General features: G+C 48.1%; 1 protein-coding gene across 4 annotated transcripts in view; it reads left to right on the top strand.

Annotated features, from left to right (window-relative positions):
• NOXA1 (NADPH oxidase activator 1) overlaps window positions 1-20,717 on the top strand; it is a 39,834-nt gene that overhangs the window by 2,941 nt on the left and 16,176 nt on the right. For 2 of the 4 annotated variants that reach the window (XM_044992228.1, XM_044992227.1), the window contains exons 2-5: window positions 5,030-5,112; window positions 5,813-5,887; window positions 9,780-9,888; window positions 19,398-19,532. In XM_044992228.1, the coding sequence (XP_044848163.1) occupies window positions 5,030-5,112; window positions 5,813-5,887; window positions 9,780-9,888; window positions 19,398-19,532 (402 nt within the window). Of the gene's footprint in view, window positions 1-3,970; window positions 4,025-5,029; window positions 5,113-5,812; window positions 5,888-9,779; window positions 9,889-19,397; window positions 19,533-20,717 lie in introns of those variants that run through there. The other 2 variants (XM_044992230.1, XM_044992229.1) reach the window with 2 other exon arrangements.

Here is a 20,717-nt window from a genome sequence, read left to right as displayed (position 1 = left end):
CAAACAGGATATAGATCAGGGGTCGGCAACCTATGGCACATGAGCCGATTTTTAATGGCATGCTGCTGCCTGGAGTTCCGGCAGGCAGCAGCGTGCCATTAAAAATCCCGCCCAGCCTGGCCCGGCCTGTTCTTCTCCGCCCTGCGTTCTCCCGCCCGCCGGGGCAGGGGGCAGGGGGCAGAAGCAGAGGCGTGCACATGGGGTGTGCTGGGTATGCCCAGGCACACCCTAATGCAGGGGTGGGAAAATGGCCCCACTTTCCTGGCACAGCAAGCCGCAGGGTCCACGCTCCCAGGCCGGAGTGCCCGGCAAAGCGCAGCAAGCCACCGGCCCCTCCCCCGCCTTCCCTGGAGCCATGTCGATGCGCGCGCAGCGCTCTGAGAGTGGGGTTGCACGCTCCCGCAGGGCAATGTTTCGCTTCGTGGGGAGGCAGACACACTCCCCCCTCCCCTGGAGCCATGCCGCCGCATGCGCAATGCTCTGGAGGGCGGGGATGCCCGCTCCCGCAGGGCAGCATCTCTGGCTCTGTGCAGAGCAGAACATGCTGCTAGGAGCCTCGTGGTAAGGGGTCCGGGCCTGGGGTGGGGGCTGTCAGGGGACAGGGAGCAGGGTGGGTTGGATGGGGGGTGGGATTCCGGGCGGGGTGGTTAGGGGCAGGGGGTCTCTGGAGGGGGGCAGTCAGGGAGCAGCGTGGGTTGGATGGGGCATGGGAGTCCTGGGGTCTGTCAGGGGGCGGTGGGTGGATAGGGGTCAGGGCAGTCAGGGGACCGGGAGCAAGGAGGGTCCTGGGGGGGCAGTTAGGGTGGGGGGTCTCTGGAGGGGGAGGTCAGGGGACAAGGAGCTGGGGGGGTTGGATGAGTTGGGAGTTCTGTGAGGGTCTGTCATGTGGCAGGGGTGTGGAGAGGGGTTGGGGCAGGCAGGGAGCAGGGGCAGTTGTATGGGTCGGGAGTTCTGAGGGTCCTGTCAGGGGGCGGGGAGCGGTTGGATAGGCATGGGAGTCCCGGGGGTCTGTCTGGGGGCGGGGATGTGGATAAGGGTCGGGGCAGTCAGGAGACAAGGAGCAGGGAGGCTTAGATAGGGGGTGGGGTCCTGGAGGGCAGTTAGGGGCAGGGGTCCCAGGAGGGGGTAGTCAGGGGACAAGGAGGGGGGGGTTGGGGGTTTTGAGGGGGCAGTCAGGGGGCAGGAAGTAGGAGGGAGTGGATGGGGGCAGGGTGGGGGCAGGGCTCCCTGGGTGCACACCCTAATGAAATGTGCTGCGCACGCCTATGGGCAGAAGCTTGGTCCTGCTGGCTCCCTTGCCTCTCCCCGCAGTGTGCTGGGTTCCTGCCCCTCCTCCTCCTCTCCGTCCCTGCCTCCCTGCTGGCCGATCAGCTGATGGCCCTTGCGAGGGAGGGGGTCGGAAAGGAGCAGAGAAGAAGCGGGGGCAGAGCCTTGGGGAAGGGGGTAGGTGGGTGGAATAGGGGCATATCCCCTCCAGCCCTCTGCCCTGACCCCCCCCACACACACCCAGCCCTCTGCCCTGAGCTCTGCAGCCCAACACACACCCCAGGCACCCGCCCTGAGCCCTGTACCCCCCTCATACACACCCAGCCCTCTGCTTGACTCCTTCACCCCCCCCCACGACCTCAGCCCTGACTCTGGCACCCCCACACATACCCAGCCCCCCCCCCGCCCTGACACCTGCACCCCCTCACATGCCCCCAACCCTCTGCCCTGACACTTGCACCCCCCCACATACCCAGCCCCCCCACCCCACGCACCCCCCACATCCTGACTCTTGCACCCCCCACATCCCCACCCCCACCCTGAGCACCAAAGGGGAGCTCCTGCCCCTGCCCCACATTCCCACCTGCACCCCTTGCACCAAATGGGAGCTGCCCAGGTAAGTGCCCCACACCCAAACCTCCTGCCCCAACCATGAGCCCCCTCCCTCATTCTAGCTCCTGGCTAGATCCTTCACCCCCAGCCCTGTGCTCAGTGCACTCCCACCCTCAACTCAGTGCAGAGAGAGGAAGAGAATGGGCCAGAACCAGGGAGAAGGTAGGTACCCACTGTATGTGGGCAGGGCTGGGACCCCAGACCGGCAGTGGGCTGAATGGGTCCGGCAGCTGGGATCCTGGTTGGCAGGAGCTGGCAGATGGAACCCCTGAGCGGCAGTGGGCTGAGCCACTCAGCTCACTGCCGGTCTGGGGTCCCGGCCGCTGGCCCCACACAGCCTGCTGCCGGTCTGGGGTTCTGGCTGCCGGACCCTTGCCAGCCGAGGTCCCAGCTGCAGGCCCCGCTCAGCCCGCTGCCGGCCTAGGTGAACAGAACCCCAGACAGCAGCGGGCTGAGCAGGCCGGCGGCATAAGATCAACATTTAAATTTAATTTTAAATGAAGCTTCTTAAACATTTTGAAAACCTTGTTTATTTTACAATTCTCAACACTAGTTTAGTTATATAATATTGAGGCTGTGGCTACACTTAGCACTTCAAAGCGCTGCCGCGGTAGCGCTGCCGCGACAGCGCTTTGAAGCGCTAAGTGTAGTCAAAGCGCCAGCGCTGGGAGAGAGCTCTCCCAGCGCTGTCCGTACTCCACCTCCCTGTGGGGAATAAAGGACAGCTGGGGCTTTGACCACACTGGCGCTTTGCAGCGCCGCAATTTGCAGCGCTGGAGAGGGTGTGTTTTCACACCCTGCTGCAGCGCTGCAAATTTGTAAGTGTAGCCAAGCCCATAGACTTGTAGAGAGAGACCTTCTAAAAAACATTAAAATGTATTACCGGGACGCGAAACCTTAAATTAGAGTGAATAAATGAAGACTCGGCACAGCATTTCTGAAAGGTTGCCGACCCCGGTATAGATGGACGAAGACCAATACAATCTACATATACTAGCAACTTAACATTTCATTTTAATCTATTCTAACAATTGAATTGTCTATATACACAATAGTATCTTTTAACACCTCTTTGAAGTCCACTCACCAGTGAATTGCTCAAGGGCTCTGATCTTAACTGATCTGTCAATGTCACATTAATGTTAGTTGGTCATTTATACTCTCCAATGGAGTAATTTCACAAATATTGCATTTTTACAGGAATTCTCTCTAGGTCTCCTGGCCACAGTCGAGTTTATTTTGTTCTAGATGTCTAACAGTGTAAGCATATGCAATGCTGGAATGGATAGTGATGGGTTTAGAAGGAGCCCTGCAGCAGCACAGGTCCCCGGAAGAATTCTGCCTGACTCAGCAAAACTTCTTCTAAGAGGAGCAGCTGAAGTGGGGCTCTGTCACTCTTTGGAGGTGGACAGTGTGCTTCCCTTGTGCCAACTTAGTTTACCTGGCCGTGCAAGGGAAAAAGGAAAAAGCATGGACAGTCTAGACTAGCACCAGGGGCGGCTCTAGCAATTGCGCCGCCCCAAGCAGGGCGGCACGCTGCGGGGGGCGCTCTGCCGGTCGCCGGTCCCGCGGCTCCGGTGGACCTCCTGCAGACGTGCCTGCGGAGGGTCCGCTGGTCCTGCGGCTCCGGTGGAGCATCCACAGGCACGCCTGCGGCAGGTCCACTGGAGCCACCTGCTGCCCTCCCGGCGGCATGCCGCTCCAAGCACGCGCTTGGCGCACTGGGGTCTAGAGCCAGCCCTGACTAGCACAGTTTGCATTTCTCTGTGTGATTGTCACGTACCCTGTAATGGGATTCATAGACCCCATCCCTGGGCTAGCAGAGAAAGAACTAGTCCTTTGTCTAAGGAAGGGCCACATCTGTTTATATTGATTGCAAGAGAACACACAATGGGGTAGAGACAACTGGAAGGGAAGGGGTGGGCTTGCTCCTGCTCTATAATAAAAAGTCAGTTGATGAAAAAAGCAGAGAGGAAGGAGGTGTGTAATGGGAGAACAATGCCTGTGGTGCTCTTTGAGGCTGAAGGTATGTTTTACTCCAATGAAGGGAGAAGCCTGGCTGGAAGGGCTGTGTGGGCCCTGGGAAGGGTGAAGGGACAGAGCCATGAAGTCCTGCAGACCAGAGAAGGAACTGATTGTGCTTTGTGTGGGTCAAGTGAATGTCTGATATTTTCTTCTTGTAGGTTAATACAGCGATGTGGAAAAACTGAGGCAGAGTGGTGTACCTCATGGAGAGCTGCAGTGACCCTCTGAAAGCACCACATGGGTGTGCAAATTCAGGGAAGGGAGAGGGCCAAGGAGCCTTCCTGACCTTATAGCCCTGTGTAGTGTGAGGGCAAAGTCTGGCTTAGGTCTGTGCTTTTCAACAGCCTTGACACAGTTCCCTTTTCAAATGCACACCGTTCCAGTCTAAACTGTGTACAGAAAATCCAGGATTTCAGGCCTCATCCGTTCTCATCTGCATTTCACTTATTTAAAATCACAGTAAAGGAGATGCACCCCTTATTTTCCAAAAACACATACTAACTAAAATAACCTTCCTGGATGGGATTCTGCTTTGACACCCACTGCCATGAATTAAGGTTACCACAGCTATTCAATGGCTTCCTTTATTCATCTGGGAAGTAGGCCCATCTGTGGGTTTAAGATAAGCAGGAATACTGACTTTTATATGTATAGTGAGGACTCTTTCCACTTTCTCCTTCACATCCCCCACTCTCCATCCTATCACCACCTGCTTTCAATGATCCCCTCTCAAACCAAGTAGTTCCCAAAATGATTCTCCCCATAGCTCACCTGTGTCTGCTCGCAGTGGCCAAGAACAGGCTATACAAGGTGCTTCCAGGTGTGAACAGCCAATTATGCTTCAGGCAAATAGGCCTTCAGATTCCTGGAGCTGCGTTACACAATCCTGATTCCTAACAGCGTTATTTTAGGAACATTCCATCACTCTCTTCTGGGACTGGTTCTAATCTGCAACATATCATTTTGATTGTTCACATGCATTCTCCCGCACACAGGAACTGTTCCTGGGTTTCAGCCACCATGCCTTTCCATAGCTCTAACAAATGCCTTGCAATCACATCTGTCAGGCACTGGCTCTGTTATCTGGTTTAGCTAACTTTTGTCATGTCTGTATTTTTCTTCTTAGGCCTTTGATAAAACAGTTACCAAGGACAACCATCTAGCCGTTGGCTTCTTTCAAAGAGGGTTTGTCTGTCTGCAGTTAGAAATGTAAGTGTAATGCTTGTTCATTTCACTTTTTGCCTCTCTTTCTTTAATGATATTTCACCTTTCTGAAGTACATTTTGTCCAGTGTTCTCAATGCACTTTGCAAATATCAGTTAAGCCTCAGAAGATCTTTGTCAGTTAGGTCAGTATAATCTCCATGTTACAGTTGTGGAGGCTGAGGTTTAGAGAAGGGAAGTGACTTCCCCAAGGCCTCACAGTGAATCAGTGGCATAGCAAGGTACAGAACACAGACTCTGATTACCATCTGCATTATATGTGTAATCAGACACCCCAAAGGCAAAAGTTAATAAACTTAAAGACCGTATAACTTGTAGACATAGCACATACACCCTCTCGAAAACTCTGGTATCTGGGTCCATCCAGAATCTTCCAGCCATTGAGCAAAGACCAGAAACATAGAAGTCACCATAGTAAATCAGACAATTGATCTATTAAGTCTGGTATCCCGCTTCCCCTGGAAAGACTGTTTACTATGGCTGTCAATTAATCACAGCTAATTCACACGATTAACTCAAAAAAAGTAATCGCGATTAAAAATATTAATTGCAGTTTTAATTGCACTGTTAAACAATAGAATACCAATTGAAATTTGTTAAATATTTTGGATGTTTTTCTACATTTTCATATATATTTTATTCTGTGTTGCAATTGAAATCAAAGTATATATTAATTTTGATTACAGAAACCTGGTGGAGTGGGGACAATCAATGGGACACAATCATTCCGGAGTACAAAATATATCAGAAGGACAGAACAGGTCGTGTGGGCGGGGAGGCGGATGGGAGGGGTGGCACTATATGTGAAAGAAAATGTAGAGTCAAATGAAGTAAAAATCTTAAATGAATCCACGTGTTCCATAGAATCTCTATGGATAGTAATTCCATGCTCTAATAAGAATATAAAAGTAGGGATCTATTATCGACCACTTGACCAGGACAGTGATAGTGACGATGAAATGCTAAGAGAGATTAGAGCGGCTATCAAAATAAAGAACTCAATAATAGTTGGGGATTTCAATTATCCCCATATTGACTGGGAACATGTCACCTCAGGACGAAATGCAGAGACAAAATTTCTTGATACTTTAAATGACTGCTTCTTGGAGCAGCTGGTACAGGAACCCACAAGGGGAGAGGCAATTCTCGATTTAGGTCTGAGTGGAGTGCAGGATCTGATCCAAGAGGTAACTATGGCCTGGTCTACACTACAAGTTTATCTCTAATTTAGCAGCGTTAAACCGAATTAACCCTGCACCCGTCCAGACAACTAAGCCCTTTATTTCAATGTAAAGGGCTCTTAATATCGATATCTGTACTCCACCCCGACGAGGGGAGTAGCCTGAAATCGGTATTGCCATTTCAAATTAGGGTTAGTGGGCCGCAATTTTACGGTATTGGCCTCCGGGAGCTATCCCACAGTGCATCATTGTGATCGCTCTGGACAGCAATCTGAACTCGGATGCACTGGCCAGGTAGACAGGAAAAGCCCCGCAAACTTTTGAATTTCATTTCCTGTTTGCCCAGCATGGAGCGCTGATCAGCACAGATGACCAGGCAGTCCCAGAATCAAAAAAGAGCTTCAGCATGGACCGTACGGGAGATGCTGAATCTGATCTCTGTATGGGGAGATGAATCTGTTCTATCAGAACTCCGTTCCAATAGACGAAATGCCAAAGCATTTGAAAAAATCTCCAAGGCTATGATGGACAGAGGCCACAACAGGGACTCGACACAGTGCTGAAACTTAAGGAGCTGAGACAAGCGTACCAGAAAGCCAAAGAATCAAATGGACGCTCACAGAGGGAGGGGCGACTGACGACTATAGCTATCCCACAGATCCCACACTCTCCGAAAACTATTTGAATTCTTGGCTGAGCTCCCAAAACCTGAAGGGTCAAAAAAATTGTTGCAGGTGGTTCAGGGTATATGTCGTTGCCCCCTCTCCCCCGTGTGAAAGCAAAGGGAAAAAATCCTTTCTCACCTTTTTTCGATGTCACCGTATGTCACTGGATGCTGCTGGCAGACGCGGTGCTGCAGCGCTACACAGCAGTATCCCCTTCCCTTCCCTTGCCTTGCGGACGGCACATGGTACAGTAGGACTGATAGCTGTCATCGTCGTCCTGTGAGTGCTCCTGGCTGGCCTCAGTGAGGTTGGCCGGGGGCGCCTGGGCAAAAATGGGAATGACTCCCAGGTCATTCTCTTCTTTAAGCTTTGTCTAATGGAGATTCACTCCTGCCTGGAATATCATAGCAGCTGGAGGCTCCCCTCCCCTCCCCCCTTTGATCTCTGCTTGCCGAGGCAATAAAGTCAGTGTTGTTTCTTATTCATACATTCTTTATTACTTCATCACACAAATGGGGGGATAACTACCACGGTAGCCCAGGAGGGGTTGGGGAGGAGGGAAGCAACGGGTGGGGTTGTTGCAGGGGCACCCCCTAGAATGGCATGCAGCTCATCATTTCTGCAGGATGTCTGGGGCTCTGACCCAGGGCGGCCGTTTGCCTCTCTGGTTCTTTAGTAGGCTTGCCTGATATTCTATGCAGGACTGACTCTCCATTAGACAAAACTTAAAGAAGAGAATGACCTGGGGCGTCATTCCCATTTTTGTCCATGCTCCCCCGACCGACCTCACTGAGGCTGGCCAGGAGCACCCATGACAGCAGCAGATGGTACAGTGTGACTGGTAACCGTCACTGTCAACTTGCAAAAGGCAAGGGGATGCTGCTGTGTAGCGCTGAAGTACTGCGTCTGTTAGCAACATCCAGTAGACATACGGTGACAGTGAAAAAAGGCTGAACAGGCTCCATGGTTGCCGTGCTATGGCGTCTGCCAGGGCAATCCAGGGAAAAGGGCGCAAAATGATTGTCTGCCCTCTGCCATTGCTTTCACGGAGTGAGGATTGAGTGACGACATTTACCCAGCCAGAATCACTCGCGACACTGTTTTTGCCCCATCATGCATTGGGATCTCAACCCAGAATTCCAATGGGCGGGGGAGACTGCGGGAACTATGGGATAGCTATGGGATAGTTACCCACAGTGCAACGCTCTGGAAATTGACGCTAGCCTCGGTACATGGACGCACACTGCCGAATTAATGTGCTTAGTGTGGCCGCGTGCACTCGACTTTATACAATCTGTTTCCAAAAACCGGTTTCTGTAAAATTGGAATAATCCTGTAGTGTAGACATACCCTAAAACAGGACCGCTTGGAAACAGTGACCATAACATAATAACATTTAACATTCCTATGGTGGGAAGAATACCTCAACAGCCCAACACTGTGGCATTTAATTTCAGAAAGGGGAATTATGCAAAAATTAGGGGGTTAATTAAACAGAAATTAAAAGGTACAGTGATTAGAGTGAAATCCCTGCAACTTGCATGGACACTTTTCAAAGACACCATAATAGAGGCCCAGCTTAAATGTACACTCCAAATTAAAAAACACAGTAAAAGAACTAAAAAAGAGCCATCGTGGCTTAAGTAATATGTAAAAGAAGCAGTGAGAGATAAAAAGGCATCTTTTAAAAAGTGGAAGTCAAATTGTAGTGAGGCAAATAGCAAGGAGCACAGACACGGCCAACTTAAGTGCAAGAGTGTAATAAGAAAAGCCAAAAAGGAGTTTGAAGAACAGCTAGCCAAAAACTCAAAAGGTAATAACAAAATGTTTTTAAGTACATCAAGAAGCAAGAAGCCTGCTAAGCAACCAGTGGGGCCCCTGGACGATCGAGATACAAAAGGACCGCTTAAAGACGATAAAGTCATTGTGGAGAAACCAAATGAATTCTTTGCTTCAGCCTTCACAGCTGAGGATGTTAGGGAGATTCTCAAACCTGAGCCAGCTTTTGTAGGTGACAAATCTGAGGAATTGTCACAGATTGAAGAACAAGTCACCGGGACCAGATGGCATTCACCCAAGAGTTCTGAAAGAACTCAAATGTGAAATTGCAGAACTATTAACTATGGTTTGTAATCTGTCCATTAAATCAGCTTCTGTACCCAGTGACTGGAAGATAGCCAATGTAACACCAATATTTAAAAAGGGCTCTAGAAGTGATCCCGGCAATTAGTTGAAACAATCGTAAAGAATGAAATTGTGAGACACATAGAAGAACATAAATTGTTGGGCAAAAGTCAACAAGGTTTCTGTAAAGGGAAATCATGTCTTACTAATCTATTAGAGTTCTTTGAAGGGGTCAACAAACATGTCCCTTCCCCTTTAGTTGGGAATTGTTGTCCAATATCAGCATTACCCTTCAGCGCTTTCTTTTTCTCTTAAATTTCTGCAAGGACACTAGGGTAAAATTGCAAGGGATCCCAATTCCCATAATTGGAGCATAATGTGAAGTTTCTACAGTTAGCAAGGAACTGTTAGTCTTTCCACTTTCTCCCATCTCCTCAGTAACATGACAGCATTTTGGATGTCAAAAGTTAACAGACTCAGACAGTGGGATAACACCAGATCATCATGGAGGAAAAGGAAACAATAGTCTAAATTTACAGATTCCACATGTTTCTCCAGTGAAATTTCCTATAACCCAGGCTGCTGGGAAGAGAAGAATCCTCTTTGGTTCCTGAGCTTGATACTTTTCCCTGCAAATTTGGGGATTCAGTTCTCATCTTCATCTCTATCCTTGTGCACTGCAGGTATGAAGAAGCTCTGTATGACTTCAGAATGGCCCTCACTCACCTGAGAAATAACCCTTTCATTGACTACAAACAACTGGGACTAAGGCACATGCTCTGTGCCTGGGAGGTGAGTTTGTGGGTGGGTAGGAGATAAGTCTTTACTTATCAGCAATGGAAAGCCAACCAGATGCTTTCCAAGCTGTGTCCATCATAATTTCTGTGTTTGACAGTAAAACCCTGATGTCCAGATGTATATGAGGATATCAGTGTGCTGCCAGTCCAACTTGCACAATATTAGCACTGCTTTGGAGCTTACCCGCTAGCTTGGGAAAACTGGGAGAAAGTGGTCTAATTCCAAAATTCAAACAATATTTGTATATTGAGAGAGTGAGATTGTTGAGTTGCAGTTAATCCAGTTAAGGAGTAGAGAGTGGTTCCTGAGAGGCATGGGTTTTTCCTTAAATTTCATCCCAGTAGAATCCGTATCAGTATTGCAATGAGCTAAAGATGCCGTCTTTGGCCAGACTGAGGTCTCTGTAGAGATCCCTTGAGACCAATACCAGTGTTGTGCATAAATTTTGAGAATGGAAGCATGAACAAAAACCACATATCCATGTTCCTGTACACAGCAATGTCACATTAACTGCTGCTTATCGCAGGTCAACCTGCCACGGATTCACAGGGCTGGTCTATGCCCCACGCTGTAACCCACCCCTTGGGAGTAACCCTTTACTGGGCTGGGCCCCAGGGAACCACACAGTTCCACAGGGCAGGCTGTAGTCTCTCAGTGGTCCCTGTCTCTTTCCATGGCTGTCTGCAGCAAATCCAGCCAAGCCAGACGCCTACAGGAGGCTGGTAAGTTTGCCAACCCTCCAGGGTTGTCCTGGAGTCTCCAGGAATGAAAGATTAATCTTTAATTAAAGATTATGTCATGTGATGAGACCTCCAGGAATACATCCACCCAAAACTGGAAACCCTAAAGGCTGGTACTGTAGCCAGTCAGAGCACAAGGCTCACAGTGAGTACTTGCAGCAACACAGGCAGCCTTTTCAAAACAAGGTAACAAATTTATTAATCACCTGGCTACAGAATCTGAGAGTTCTTAAATTAGCACAGGAAAGTAAAAGTTAAGGCATAGTCTGTCCTGGCCGCGCCAATGCAATGAAAGCTGTTTTCAACTCCCGTTCTGGCTCTGGTTCTTTGCCTTCATTCCATATGAGAGCTGCTGAGTCCCTCCACAGGGCAGCCCTTATTCCAGCCACCTGACACCTTTTTGCCTTTGTTCTCCATCTGAGTTCACATGTTCTGCCTGGGGGGGCGGAGTTCCTTCTATTAGGTGTCAGCCATTCAGTCTTCAGGGTGGGGCAAGGGGTGGGGGTGGGGGTCTCATCGTCTCTTCACATCCTCTATTGACCTGGATTAGTTTCAACCTGTTCTTTAATGACCCAGCACAGCAAAGTGACACACATACCTCATAACTCCTGAGCTGTTCCAGAAGCGGTGTTAACCCTTTTGCACCCACAAGGTAGCAATGCAAAGTATAGAAGGAAATGGAGACACACATAAATTCCTAAAAATAGGACAGAAAATTCCCATTTCTTCACACATCCCATGGATCTAACTGGAAGACATGGCCCTAAGAATGCAAACTTTGAACAAATCCCAAGTGGTAGTTTACAAGGCCTTGTCTGCAACTGGTAATGTTATTGGGCACATTCTTTTAAACTCCCAATGTTCTGTCCAATAATTATAAATGTAAACACAACAAAAATTATTGCTGCACCATATAAAAGAAAGACAATTTATACAACACTGGAAATAATCTTAATGTCTGTGTATGTTCTTTACTCAGTGTATATATTGGGGATTCTATCCCATGTGTCTGATGTGATGGGTTGTTGCGAGTTCCCCCAGCTCATGCACAGTGAATTCCTGTTTACGCCTCGCTGAGGAATTAAGGGACAGAGGTCACAGACTAGTGCAGTCTGTGTGACAAAGGGATTTTGAGAAGTGAAAACATTTTAAACACAGATGCAGCTGTTGTACAGGGGAAAATTTTTAGCTAGTCTCCTTTACATTACTTTGTTTCCTGTGTCCTGAGTCTTTTTGGATGCACTGAAAATCAGGTAGAAAAAAGAGATAGTTTAATACTTAGACCCCTAAATATGAAAAGAGGCATTGTGTGTCTCCAGTCAGACAGGTCCCAGAACCTGTCAGGCAACTTTATTTATGCATGTGCTCCTTAAAATGCAATGCGCTAAAGCTGCTATACAGCAGCAGTGTGACTTTATGGATCTCGCCCTGCATTTCCTTCCACTCTGTTGTCATGCCTTTGAAAACAAGGGGTATACGTTTTGAAAGGGCAGGGCCCCAGGCAAATGATCTGAAGGGTGGCTGGGGGAATGGGATTGGTGCACACACTGGCAAGCACAAACATTTATTCATGAAGCATTCTTTAGAAGATATCAAGAGATGTATTCACACCATGTTGACCCTCTAATGTCCTCTGAAAAGGTTTCACATTTTGCAAAAAATGAAAACAAAATCCCATTGGAGGATTTCACCATCAGCACACGTGTATGTCCCCTCCAATGGGGATGATGGTGATAAATCATCATTTGTGATTAATGCTCTAATGATCTGCTTTCATCTGAATATCTCAAAGATCTTTACAAAAATAAGGGCTAAACCCAGGTCCCACAGAAGCTAATGAGAGTTTTACCACTGAAATCCATTGGACCATAGTTTAGCCTTAATTAATCCCCACAACACCTCTGTGAGGTGCGTAACTATTATTATCCATGTGACAATAACAATGAGGAATAGAACTTAGTTCTTCTGGCTCCTAGTCCTATGATCTTACCGGAAGATCATGGCCCATCTCAAGTTATGTGCTTATTTTCCTCACATCAATTCACTGCTCCAGCATCTGCCACTCAGACAGGGATTTCCCTACAACCACCCTGAATGCTCCCTCCCACCCCCCCACCCCGTTTTGTGAACTATTTACATGGAGTGTTGCCAATTTAGTGATTGTTTGGAAATTTGAATTGAAATTGAAACATTAATACACACTTTAAAAGCATATAAAGTGTATGATAAAATATGTGTGTCTGAAAAAATATTATAGATTTGAAAAGTATGAAAATAGACTAGCTTCCTTATACAGCTGTTTTTTATGACAATGTCAATACATTCATTTTGGTGATGCTGACCAACCTAATCATTTCAAATTATGATTTGTAAGCAAGTTCTAAATGAGCTCTCCCTGACAGCTAGTAATGAGCTGAGGGGGAAAGGTTTCAGGACCAAATTGTATTTACATTCACACCTAATCTACCTAGGTATCCAGCGAACAAAGCTGTGTTGCCCAAGTGATAGATTTTGGCTGGGGTTGGGTTACAGATCACTTGAATGCGGCGGTGGAATTTAATGTTGTTGTTCTTATTGTATGAGTAAAGGGCAGTAGAACTGTACTTAGCTTGTGCCGATTGAGGGCATCAAGCGAGAGGGAGGGGACAGGTGTTTTGCTTGATGGTCTGCCTGGGTCACAGGTACTATTTGACCTGCCCCTCTCCACTGTTTAAAGACAGAGCTGATTAGGCTCCATAGAGAGTCTTTTGTTTTGTTAAGTGACCACTACAGCTGAAATCACTGATAATCAGGTCCAAGTGCTTAATCCTGCTATGGGACAGTGTTTCTGTGGAAGAGACAGCCCAGTCTGCACTAGCAGCGAGGTTCCCCCACTGAGAGCTCAGCTGAGAGCTGGGTGGAACCTCAAGAGACCAACTCGCAGAGGTCACAGTGGCAGGTGGCAGCAGAAGGTGACGGCGCAGGGCCATTGGCACAGATTGATGGAGTGAACGGTGGCACAACGAACAACAGTGGCCATAGCAAACAGTGAGCATCTGGAGGAACGAGCAAGGTGCCTTCTGGCCCCCAACCCTCATGTGAACGCACCTCTGAACTCCTTACCAAGGACAATACTGGTGAGTGTTAATGAGGCTGTTAAGAATGCTGGAGACACAACACAGTTCATGTGAACACACATGGCTGTGGCATCACACTTTCTACTTAAGCAAGAGATACCACACTCTACAAACTGGAGGCCAATGTTAAGTGCATTGTCACTTGTTAATCCTGAAGTTGAACACTGGTTCTGAAAAAGACCAGCAAATGCTCACTATCTTTCTGCAAGAAACTCAACTGGCTGGCTAGAGGCATGTGGTGCAACAGTGAAAGACTCAACAGTTGAAAAAGTGAAGAACACTCTTACCACATTCAAAAAATTTGCATACATGGCTGATGAATGCACTGATGCAAATGGGCATCAAGTATTACGTCATTGTGTATGTTATCTTGATGTCAGTGATAGGCCAGTAGATGCATTTCTAGATGTTCAAGTTATAGAAGACACATAAGCTGCATCTGTGACAACCCACATCTTAGAAGAGTTAAATGCTTGTCAGTTGGACCCCAAACAGATGGCTGCTTGTGCATTTGATGGAGCTGCAAACTTCTCTTCAGTCTTCTCTGAACTTCTTTCAGAGAAGTTTGCAGCTCCATCAAACGCACAAGCATTTTTTTGCTCAGAGAAAAGTGTAACCCTAATCTCTGCTATACACACTGCAGAGAACTGTAGGCTCTTCAAAAGACATTAAAAAAGCTATAAATTTAATGCCTTCATTATAGTCTTTTTTCAGCAAGAGTCCAAAAAGACTGAATATCTTGGAAAATATAGAAGATACACTGGGACTGAAGTTCAAATTAGTCCAACCTGGGAAAACCCTCTGGCTTTCTCATGTGCGATCCTTGGCTGTTGTCTTAAAATTACTCCAGCCATTATTACTGGCTTTGGAAAGTATCTACTAAGATGAGATGGATCTAAGTAGGGAGGCTGGTGGATTACTTTTGCTACTACGTTCAGAGAAGACTATTGCCATTCTCCCTCTTGTAAGTCTACTGTTGAAACCACTTGGGTCATTAAACAATGCCATACAGGCATCTGCTACAACAATAGTAGATATTTGTCCAGCAATAGAAGCTACATTTGGATCAATCAGAGAGCTATCCATTGAAAAAGTACTGGAAGACTTCAGTCCAGAAGTTGACTAATGAAGGCATTTATATTGAATCCTTAAGTGAAGAGGACAAGAAGTGTATGTTAAGACAAGTGAAAAAATACTCAGACTTGATTTTTAAAAATCTACAACAGTGACTTCTAGATTCTACTCAACCTCTACGTAACTTTTACAGATCCCTGTCCTATAAAACACTGACAGTTGAGTGGAGTGAGGCACTACCAGCAATGGGGCTGCCATGTGCTCAGGATAGAATAGAAAATTTGAACACAGAGTGGAATATCATACAACGAATGAATGAAGATTTGACTTCAACTTATTTTTTATCATCACTAGTGGCTCGACCCGATCTTTGTGCTATGTTTCCTGGGCTGAAAGAAGTAGGAATTCATCTCTTGCTACTCCCAGTCACAACAGCTACAGTTGAGTGTTCTTTTTCATCATTGAATAGAATTTTATGTTCTGAAAGAAGTTGTTTTCTGCTTGATTATGTGAATGAACTAATGAGCATATCAATTGAAGAAATGGAAGTACCGAACACACGAGAAGCCATCAAAGATGAATACATTGCATTCAAGAAGTTCACTAACAGAATTGTGCAAAATTATAACAAGAAACCAAGAAGGATGTAGATGTAATGCTTCATAGAAGGCTTGAGTAGCCAACTTTAATTTGTGTGATGATTTTAAAACATGAGTTAAATCTAATAAAATGGTCATGAAACATTTTTCCGTTTTTACTGTGGTGCCATACAGCTCACCTTCACTCTCGCGGTCTCACCCCTCATCGGCCCTGACTTCCCCCCTGTAAATTTGAACACCCCCCCATTTCAATTCTTGGGGAAAACACTGCACTCGGACATCTCCCAAGCTCCATTCCCCTTGGTGCCACTGTCCAACAACCCACTGCTCTGTCCTCAACTTAAATGCTAGCTGAGGGGGATCTTCTAGTCAACTTTTCCACCATGTCTTTTTCTTCTTTCTTTATCTATTAGAAGAACAGTAGCATTACAGTCTCTCACCTCTGATCAGGAGGATGGGCAGTAAACTATTGAGGCAGGAGCCAGTGCTGCTCCTTGGGTTTGCCAGCAATGCACGCTCCTAGGGAAAGCAGGTAATGCTCTTCATTCTTGTGGCCTCCTTAATGCTGCTTATCTCCACTAGCCAAAAGGTTACTTCCAAATCACAGACACAGACCTACCTTTCTATATCCTGGGCCCTGCTTTTCAATGGGGGCACCTTAGAGTTACATGCAGGTCTCCCATTAGGATGCTTACATTGCCTCTTGGGCTTGTAAATGCCAATTTAATGAGCTTAGAGGTTGATCTGAGCACCTGAATGTGGGCATTGGACACCTTGTTAGGAAGCCCACATTTGATAACTGGGCCAGGTGTGTTCCATTATAGCGCTGCTAACTGTGTATGTGCTACATGCTCTGCTGCTCATTGTGCATGTGTGTGCAGGCCTAACCTGACATGTTAATAACACATGGGATCTGGGGAGAGCTTTCCTGAAAAGCGTTGGGTTTTGAGGTCAGGGAGAGCTGCAGGAATGCTACAGGCACCCCATATAACATCTGGCTATTGACATCTGGACCAAGCTTAGCACCTCTGGGCCAGCCTCTTCCAGCCAGCATTCAAGGCTTGGTGGATCCTCATACTAAGTTGCCTGGCTATTGTCTGAACTCTGTAGAAGAGCACATATCTGTCCATGTGACTCCCCACTGCTTTTCCTCCCAGAGTGTGGCTAGTGAATGTGCTGTCGTTGAGCACAGTGTATGCCACAGACAGGGGTCAGCAACCTTTCAGAAGTGCTGTGCCGAGTCTTCATTTATTCACTCTAATTTAAGGTTTTGCATGCCAGTACTACATTTTAACGTTTTTAGAAGGTCTCTTTCCATAAGTCTATAATATATAACTAAACTATTGTTGTATGTAAAGTAAATAAGGTTTTGAAAATGTTTAAGAAGCTTCATTTAAAATTAAATTAAAATGCAGAGGCCCCCAGATCGGTGGTCAGGACCTGGGCAGTGTCAGTGCCACTGAAAATCAGCTCACATGCCGTCTTTGGCACGCGTGCCAGAGCTTGCCTACCCCTGCCACAGAACAAGAGTATCACAGCAGCAGGATACACGCTGGCAGAAAGCCATGAAACACGCACAGGGAAAATGTTAGAGCCACTGGTGCCTAGATAGGGACTAACCTACAGTGCCTCATATGTTGTCAGAGATGATCCTCCTTTGAGAACACTTCCTCTTTTGTGCCTGTAGGAAGGCAGGGAACTACGGAAGATTTTGTTACGGCCTAGCTTAGGCGGTTTCGTTTTCTCAGCGCTCGGTTATTGTAGGTCACGGCATACGAGTTCCAACCTGCCATAACCGGTTAGGACCGCTGTGTGGAAAGCCCCTGGCTACTGGCCACAGGGGGCGGCCCCGGGCGGTCCCGGAGGGTGGAAAGTCCCTGTTGCATTATGCATGAGCAGCTTTGCTATTGGTTTTATAAAATGGGCCTGCTTTGTGTTGGCCGATGAGATTGCAGAGCCATTGGCCATTATCTTTGAAAAATCATGGCGATCGGGGGAGGTCCCGGATGACTGGAAAAAGGCTAATGTAGTGTCCATCTTTAAAAAAGGAAGAAGGAAGATCCAGGGAACTACAGGCCAGTCAGTCTCACCTCAGTCCCTGGAAAAATCATGGAACAGGTCCTCAAGGAATCAATTCTGAACCACTTAAAGGAGGGGAAAGTGATCAGGAACAGTCAGCATGGATTCACCAAGGGCAAGTCATGCCTGACTAATCTAATTGCCTTCTATGATAAGATAACCGGCTCTGTGGATGAGGGGAAAGCAGTGGATGTGCTATTTCTGGAGTTTAGCAAAGCTTTTGATACAGTTTCCCACAGTATTCTTGCCAGCAAGTTAAAGAAGTATGGGCTGGATGAATGGATGGTAAGGTGGATAGAAAACTGGCTAGACGGTCGGGCTCAATGGGTAGTGATCAATGGTTCCATGTCTAGTTGGCAGCCGGTATCAAGTGGAGTGCCCCAAGGGTCGGTGCTGGGGCCGGTTTTGTTCAATATTTTCATTAACGATCTGGAGGATGGTGTGGACTGCACCCTTAGCAAGTTTGCAGATTACACTAAACTGGGAGGAGTGGTTGATACGCTGGAGGGTAGGGATAGGATACAGAGGGACCTAGACAAATTAGAGGATTGGGCCAAAAGAAATATGATGAGGTTCAACAAGGACAAGTGCAGAGTCCTGCACTTAGGATGGAAGAATCCCATGCACTGCTACAGACTAGGGACCAAATGGCTGGGCAGCAGTTCTGCAGAAAAGGACCTAGGGGTTACGGTGGACAAAAAGCTGAATATGAGTCAACAGTGTGCTCTTGTTGCCAAGAAGGCGAATGGCATTTTGGGATGTATAAGTAGGGGCATTTCCAGCAGATCGAGGGATGTGATCATTCCCCTCTACTCAGCACTAGTGAGGCCTCATTTGGAGTACTGTGTCCAGTTTTGGGCCCCACACTACAAGAAGGATGTGCAGAAATTGGAGAGAGTCCAGCGGAGGGCAACAAAAATGATTAGGGGGCTGGAGCACATGACTTATGAGGAGAGGCTGAGGGAACTGGGATTGTTTAGTCTGCAGAAGAGAAGAATGAGGGGGGATTTGATAGCTGCTTTCAACTACCTGAAAGGGGGTTCCAAAGAGGATGGATCTAGACTGTTCTCAGTGGTAGAAGATGACAGAACAAGGAGTAATGGTCTCAAGTTGCAGAGGGGGAGGTTTAGGTTGGATATTAGGAAAAACTTTTTCACTAGTAGGGTGGTGAAGCACTGGAATGGGTTACCTAGGGAGGTGGTGGAATCTCCTTCCTTAGAGGTTTTTAAGGTCAGGCTTGACAAAGCCCTGGCTGGGATGATTTAGTTGGGTTTGGTCCTGCTTTGAGCAGGGGGTTGGACTAGATGACCTCCTGAGGTCCCTTCCAACCCTGAGATTCTATGATTCTATGATTCTATGTGCCGGCTTTTGGACTCCGTACCAGGCCGAGCTCCAGGGCGCTGGGTTCCCCGCCTCTGTGACGGCAACGCGTGGAGTCCCCGTTGCGGGTGTGTCACTTCGCCTTCTTTAAAGCCAATACTCGCAGAGTGTGTGTCGGCCTCGTTCTTGCAGAGCACCTTGGGAGGGCCTAAGGCCTCCATAGAACCTAACAGTGCCCCATGTACCTCTTTGCTTCCAGCACCCTGGTGGCTAGTCCTGATCTGACCCAAAGGCTCTGAGCCTGCGGTATGCAGCCTAGCAGCACAGCTTTATGTAGCGCAGCGTTTATTTTCTCTGAGCTCCGTATGTGAAGTTTTGTAAGGTAGCTCTCGCAGCAGCATCCCTGTGATCAATAGCAGAGGAAAGGCTAAGCTGGTTGCTGTGTCTGTGATGCTCTGGACACGCCTTTCTGTTTCACTTGTGTTTCTGCACTTGGTTGGCTTCAGTGAACTTCCCATTGTTTTGATTCCCTTGAGTTGCTGGTGAGAGTCTCATCCCCTTCCTGCTGGTTTTAGGTGCTGTACAATACTGCAGCAGTGCAGTGCCGGCTTGGGCTGTGGCAGGAAGCTAGAATAACCCTGGAGGAGGCTATCAGACAGAGGCCTGAAGGAAGAACCACAAGCCTGGATGTTGCCCTTGAGTGGGTGCAGGTGAGACTGACTATAAATAAGGTTACAATTTAGTCATGGAAGTTGCGTAGGTCACAGAATCCATGACTTCTAGTGACTGGTGGTTGGGAGCTGCAGGATCCCCCGCAGTCTGTAGGGGCAGGGAGCTATGGGGTACCCCCACCACCTCTGGCAGCTCCCAGAGCTCGAAGCTGTCACTGGTGGAGGGGGAACCCCCGGAGCTCCCGGCCACCATGGGCGGTGGGAGAACTCCCAGAGCTCCGAGCCACCATGGGCCCCTGGAGCTGCAGGCAGCAGAGGAATCCTGCAGCTCCCAGCTGCTGTGGCAGCGGGGAAACCCTCGAAATCCCGGCCGCTGCGGGCAGTGGGGAAACCCCCAGAGCTCCCAGTTGCCATGGGTGGTGGGGCTCACGGAGCTGCTGGAGGCAGGAGAACCCCCAAGCCCTTAGGCGGCAGGGGAACCCCCGAGTTCCTGACCGCCATGGGCCCCTGGAGCTGCAAGCAGCGGGGTACCCCGCAGCCTCCAGCTGCTGCAGGCGGCTCCTAGCTCCTGTGCAGCTGCCCTGCTTCAGGCAAGGTGGGGACCTGCAGATCCCCATTTTGTCAGGGATATCTTTAGTAAAAGCCAGGAACAGGTTAGGGCTTCCATGAATTTTTCTTTTTTGCTTATGACCTGTCCATGACTATTAATAACAATATCTGTGACAAAATCTTAGCCTTAACTATAAAGGGTTAAACCCTGGGGATTTGAGTCCTGGGGATACATTTCATAGGGCCCAAGTTAAAAAGTCTCCACCTGGGCTATGAGCACTCCAAAGATTGGGGTGTTCCAGCTGTTCTGTCTGCTCCCGCCTGCCACCTGCCTACAGTGCCTTTCCCTTCAAAGCATAGAAGCTGTGATAGCCTGTCAGAGCAAATGTCCATCTACTTTAGTATCCTGTCTCCATGACTACCAGCTGCTTCAGAGGAAGGGGAAAGTAACACCATAGTGGACAGTTATGGAATAATCTGGTCACAGGGGAAGTTCCTTCGTAGCTGCTGCCGGTTAGGGATCTGCTTATGTTCTAAAGCAGTGGTTCTCAAAGCTGGTCTGGCGCTTGTTCAGGGAAAGCCCCTGGTGGGCCGGGCCAGTGTGTTTACCTGCCGTGTCCGCAGGTTTGGCCGATTGTGGCTCCACTGGCCGTGGTTCACTGCTCCAGGCCAATG

This window comes from Mauremys mutica, chromosome 18, assembly GCF_020497125.1.
Source record: "Mauremys mutica isolate MM-2020 ecotype Southern chromosome 18, ASM2049712v1, whole genome shotgun sequence".
Classification (NCBI taxonomy): Eukaryota; Metazoa; Chordata; order Testudines; family Geoemydidae; genus Mauremys; species Mauremys mutica.
The sequence above is the reverse complement of the archived record's forward strand: the minus strand, read 5'-3'. Positions and strand labels throughout refer to the sequence as shown.